We start from the raw sequence: 6475 nt of genomic DNA on the forward strand, positions 1-6475 counted from the left end.
TCCTTTTTTAAAAACTCGAAGTGCCGGCAAATATCTGTTGGTACACATTGCGTATTTTGAAAACAGCAAGAAATGTGTACATGCATAAAACGCTGTCAGTGCTCATTTAAAGTTAATTGAACAAATCTTTAGTGCATATTTCCAAATTAAGTCAAATTAGTAGAGCGATACTTGATTAAAAAAATGTTACTTTTCTAATGCGAATATAAAGAGCTAACAAATCTAATATTATCAATGAGTTGGTTTCACGGATATTTATTGGCATTAGAATTGCCAGCACAGTAAATGAGTTCAGCTCAAAAATGGTTACAATGCAGTACAGGTAATTTGGTTCAATTAAGTTCAAAACGCGTCTTAAACTCATAAAACACGCTCCAAAACACAATAACATATAAAGTTTCGTTATTACAAAGAGACCATTTTTAAAATACGAATCCGATAGTCACGTACAGAACTTAAAATCTTGAAAATTATTACTGTATAAGGCCTGAGTTATTATATATAATGAACCTAGTTTTTGTATGTATTTTTATATGTACTTTTATTTCAAACATTCATTTTGCATATTCCCGTTCGAAGCCTCGAAATGATTTACATCGGCGTGATAAAGTTCCCAAAAGGGTTTCATTGCAAGGCTTACGGGACACTATTCACGATCAGAAATCCGAGAAACGAACCAGTCATCATTTGAAGCGACAGTTTTTCGACAAAGAATTAGCCCGAAGGACTGATAGTGGACCCGAAAAACGGGCGAATGAAGACAACTATTTAAAGAGTTTTGAGGATCTAACAACTATTTCAAGTGTGGAGGCGGTGTTCATATTTGAACATTATGACGAGGACGATTCGGGAGTTTGGGAAGCTGACGAATTACAGAAATATATTTACGATCTAATTGAGGTTTGTTTTGGTATCCTAGTCGAGACTCGATGTTAGTCTTGAAAGACGTTCAAAGAGTTTTGAACGTCTTGAACGTTTTGAACGTCTAGAAACGATTGAGTTTCTCAAAAGTCACTCAAATTTATGTAAACTTAAAAAACCTAACTACCGTCATATCGATCAGATTAAAAATTTTTTAATATGGTTCGGAATATTTAACATAAAATATCTACTTATAATCATCGTAGTTATTCTACAAAAATGTGGTGACATTGAAAGAAACCCAGGTCCATCAAATTTGGATAGAATAACAACAATTGAAAAATACAATGGTGAGTGTGCGAGAAAATCGGAGTTCCCCAAGTTTTGGTATATGAATTGTAGAAGCCTCAATAATAAACATGAGCAATTGTCTCGTTTTTTGAAAAATCTTAATGAAACCTCATTCCTAGTTGTTACCGAAACATGGATAAACGAAAAAACTGACATTCCCGAGTTTTATCTGTGCAATAGTCATCACTCCATTCACCAACCAAGATCATCATTAACTAATGTACAGAGAGGTGGAGGGGTAGGTATTTGGGTTCCCAAACAGTTTGAAGCAAAAATGAGAAATGATTTGAACACAATCAATAGAAGTTTTTTTGAGTCAATGTGGATTGAAATTGGTAAGCCTTTAACACAAAAACTACTCATTAATGTAGCATACTGCCCCAATGTAAATCTTTCTAACTTTTTTCTGGATGAAATGACTGTAGAAATCTCAAATGTGTATTCGTATACAGATAATCTAATTTTATTAGGAGATTACAATATAAACTTGTTAGGCACAAAAGGTAGACAGTCACTTGATATTTTCACAGCAAACAATGGGCTATGTTACGTTAATGAAACGGAGGCAACATGGACAAATGGTGAAAAATATTCGTTAATTGATCTTTGCTTTATCTCGAAGAACCAAATTTTTGAAGCCAGTGTTCTATAGTCGACTCTTGGAGTTGATCACTTCACAATAGTATATCAGTCATCAATAAAATTAGATCACAGTGATAAGAAAAGGCAGTTTTTGATAGCTAATACCAAAAAATATTCAAGATCAAATTTCAATCGTGACATTGCGCTGCAAGATTGGTCGCCTATGTATCAGATAAATGAGCCGAACGAAATGTTTTTAAAATTTATCGAAATTTTTGAAAATATACTGAGTTGTCATGCACCCTTGAAGTTGGTAGAAAGTAGTACCAAAAAACAACAAAAGCAATGTTTGACAAAAGAATTACGTGGTCTCATAAATGAAAAACACCGTCTCTTTAATGCGTGGAAGAAAAACCCAAAATCAGAGATTTATAACATTTACAAAACTTTACGCAATTCAGTGAATAGAAAATTGAAAAAAGCTGCAGATGATTACACAAAGAATTTTTTGCAGCAGCTACCAACTTCAAGAGAACAATAGAAATTCATCAAAAACAGGATCAATTCCAACAGCCAAATAGAAAAAATTGACAAATTAAGGGAAGATAGTCATTTTGTTGAGGATGACAGAGAGATTGCCAATGTTCTTAATAATTGTTTTGCGAGACTAGGATTATACAAAGGCAAAGACGTTGCTCCAAATTGTTCTTCCCTAACATTTGATGGACCGGAATTTAGCTTCCGACCAGTCACCAGAAAAGAATTGTAAAATGTTATTGATAATCTACCTAAGCATAAATCTCCCGGACCGGGCTATATACCAGCATGGGAGCTAAAAGATAGTAAACTGTCTATTGGAACTCATTTACAATTTGTCGTCAATGAATGTATAAACAAAAACACGTTTCCTAATATTTTGAAAACAGCGCATGTTACACCTGTCTATAAGAAGGGAGACCGACTAGAACCAGAAAACTATCGACCCATATCAGTCACACCAACTCTAGCAAAAAATTTTGGCGATTACTACTTGAACAACTAACTCACCACCTAACTCTTAATGGTCTGATTAACAAGAATCAATTCAGCTTTCAAAAGCAAAAGTCCTGTCTCGATACTATCATTTAATTAACTGAAAAGATAAACCAATGCGTTGACGAAAACGAAATTGTTTTCACACTCTTTTTAGACTTAGCAAAGGCTTTCAACTCAATATCTATAGATGTTTTTATGAACAAAATAAAAAGGTATGGAATTGGAGAAAATGCAAGATTCTTATTAAACTCTTTCCTTTGTGATAGAAAACAGTGTGTAAAAATGGGATAGCAAAATCAGATTGGGTTGTCATAAATCACGGTGTTCCTCAGGGAACTGTCATAGGGCCTCTAATTTTTATACTTTATGTCAACGATTTCAGTGAAGCTGTATCAACGAATTGTGATGTATTACAGTTTGCCGATGATACAGCAATTCTATGTCATGCAAAGAATGAAGCAAATTTGCAGCTAATAGCTGAAGATACATTAAACAAGACATATCAATATATGAAACAAAACAGGTTAACTTTGAATGAGAAAAAAACGGAGTTAATGGTGTTCAGGAATGGAAAATTGCCGATCATTGAAAATGTCGATTTAAAGGGACACCGATTGGAAGCATCTAAAAAATGTAGATATTTAGGTGTAATAATTGATAGGGAACTGACATACCAAAATCAACTAAATAAGGTTATCAGTAAAATGGCTTCAGCAATCAGATCATTATATTTGGTTCGTTATCAGGTACCGCTAAAAACAAGAATAAATCTTTTTAAATCACTAGTTTTGTCTCATTTAGATTTTAGCGCAATTTTTTTTTTTCAAAATTTACCATCCTACTCTATTGACAGAATTAATAAACAGATAAACTGGGGAATAAAAGTTTGCTTTATGAAAACCAAATACGATACTGCCAGAGATCTACTTCTGGAGACTAAAATTCTTCCAGCAGAGCTCCAAATAACACGGGTGTCTTTAAATAGGTTTTTCAATATTCTCCAACAAACAAGAAATCGCTCTAATAAACATTTTAGATTTTTAGAAAACGTGCCTATTATTGTAAACAAATGAACCCATAACCTTTTCTTAGAACAAAAATGTAAGTCAAAATGGAGTAATGGTTCAATTGTTCGTAACTTTATTCGAAAATGGAACACACTTCCAATTACAATTAGAAAAGAAACGTCGAAGACCAAATTTAAACAAAAAGTTACAGCGGAAATGCTTAAACGACACGAAAGAGTTCCAATAGACAGAAGGATTGCAGGATTTAAACATATTTTTTATTAAATTATTTTACGAAAACCGAACTTTAGTTTGTTATTAAATTAGAAAAAAATAATGTTTGATTAATAAATTTCTAACATGTAACATTAACCAAGTGGTTAGTTTAACTTACATGTTTGCAGATTAAAAAAAAGTTTAAACTAGAGCACTGCGACAAGAGCGCACTATAGTCTGATCAGAGGACAAATCAGTCTGGGTCGGTCTGATTAGAGGTCATTTTTGTCTGGGATGGTCTGATCAGAGGCCTGGGTTTTGCAAGATTTTGAAAAATCTTCCAATTTTTTCTTGTGCAATATGGCAAGATTCTTGTAAGACTAACATCGGGTCTCGACAAGGGTAGCATGATTGGATTTTTCCGTTACTGGTCATCGCTAATTTTTTGCCACTTCATATGCAAAACATACACTTTTCGGAACTGTATCCCTTTCCTCTCCGTGATCAATAGTTTTGTTTTCAGTGCCAAGTGTGAGCTGGATTCATTTTAAACAATAAGTCATTTTTCATAGAGCATGTGAAACATACAGTGTACGGTTCGAGATGTCATCTCCGTTTCAGCGCATTTTTTGTAAGAAATGCAGTGAATGCGCTGAAATTATGTAAGAAATGCGCAGAATGCTCTAAAATTATGTAAGAAATGCGCAGAATGCTCTGAAATTATGTAAGAAATGCGCAGAATGCGCTGAAATTATGTAAGAAATGCGCAGAATGCGCTGAAATTATGTAAGAAATGCGCAGAATGCTCTGAAATTATGTAAGAAATGCGCAGAATGCTCTGAAATTATGTAAGAAATGCGCAGAATGCTCTGAAATTATGTAAGAAATGCGCAGAATGCTCTGAAATTATGTAAGAAATGCGCAGAATGCTCTGAAATTATGTAAGAAATGCGCAGAATGCTCTGAAATTATGTAAGAAATGCGCAGAATGCTCTGAAATTATGTAAGAAATGCGCAGAATGCGCTGAAATTTTGAAAATGCGCTAAAACTTTATAAAATCCGGCGCATCTGCAACACATTTCTTACATTATTTCGGCGAAATTTCAGTAAATTTCCAACATAACTTTAAGCACCTTCTGCGCATTTCTGACAAAGTTTCAGCGCATCCGTCTCAAAAGTTCAGCTCCTTTCTTAAATATTTTTCAGAAAATTTTTTTACCCGGGTAATTTTAAACTAAATTGTAACTCATGTGATTTAAAACATTACAGAAATGAAAGTATTTAACAAACCTGCTTCTATACTAGATCTCGTACCTAGATAAGTGAACTAACGTGGCCTTAACTTTAGGCTACATACTTTTTTCTTTCAGCTTGTAGAGGGATCTTCGACAGAGGAGGAAGCTTCCGCCCTGGTCGATTCCACCCTGGGTGCTTATGACTCTGACGGAAGCGGAAGCCTGGAATTCGGAGAAGTGGCTGACATGCTGCTAATCGAGCCGAATGTTCTGGAAACTGCAACTCTGGATAACATCGATGAGGTGTTTGGGTACTACGATGACTCAAATACCGGACTCATTAGTGGAACTGAACTGTGTAAGTGGTTAAAAAGATCCCCTTTAATTTTTATAGCTTAAATGGGGGGGGGGGGGCTCAAAATTTGTCTTCAAAACGAACGAAGACAAAATGATGAAGATTTCTTTATTTTTCAAACAAAACGTTGCTTTCAGACGTGTTGAGTTTCGACCTGCTGCGTCTGGATGGCTATGATTCCGGTGACATCAGCTGGGCTCTCATTCTACAAAACTTAGACACCACTCTGGACTCCCTGAGTATCCAGGAATCCGATGGAATAAATATATGGCAGCTGATTATCATTTTGGACCTGGATTCAACTTCAACCACAACTACTGTTGGCAGTCTAGCAACTTCTTCTGTTACAGGTACAAGTTTGTCTCATTTGAGATTTTATTCCTTTGTTGCAATTACAACGAATTGCTGGCTTTATTTGTTCAGAATTATGACTTTTCAAGCATTTTAATTTCCCTGTTTTATATGCCAAAGTCCACAAATGGTGTTGGGTCAGATCACATACGTTGCAGCAGTAAGATATGGAGAGGTTTCTTCCCAATTTCTGCTTTAACTTCATTCAAAAAGTTCTTTCTAGCGATGCTTAGTTCCGCACACATTATGCAATATACAGAATTTTGCTTTTTATTGCCAATTATGTTCAGAATTAATCACACTGTTCAAATAATAACAATAATCGAAGCGTGGTTGGATCATAAATGCGGTATTCGAAAGTGCGTGAAGATAAAACCAGCAAACTTAATTGTTGAGAACTAGAATGCCAAATGATGTTTAACACAGAAAAATGTATGGCTCAAGTGATCCACAATTTAAAAAAAGTTACAGAATGAATAAT

At 34.7% G+C, this 6475-nt stretch overlaps 1 protein-coding gene across 1 annotated transcript in view; it reads left to right on the plus strand.

Annotated features, from left to right (window-relative positions):
* Positions 1-390: 390 nt before the first annotated feature.
* Positions 391-6475, plus strand: part of LOC142337144 (uncharacterized) — a 9019-nt gene continuing 2934 nt past the window's right edge. Inside the window, exons 1-3 of the mRNA XM_075386247.1 lie at positions 391-900; positions 5424-5646; positions 5781-5993. Of these exons, the coding sequence (XP_075242362.1) occupies positions 505-900; positions 5424-5646; positions 5781-5993 (832 nt within the window). The 5' untranslated portion in view covers positions 391-504. The remainder of the gene's footprint in view (positions 901-5423; positions 5647-5780; positions 5994-6475) is intronic.

The sequence above is a fragment of the Convolutriloba macropyga genome, chromosome 3, assembly GCF_964194025.1.
Source record: "Convolutriloba macropyga chromosome 3, txConMacr16.3, whole genome shotgun sequence".
Taxonomy (NCBI): domain Eukaryota; kingdom Metazoa; phylum Xenacoelomorpha; order Acoela; family Convolutidae; genus Convolutriloba; species Convolutriloba macropyga.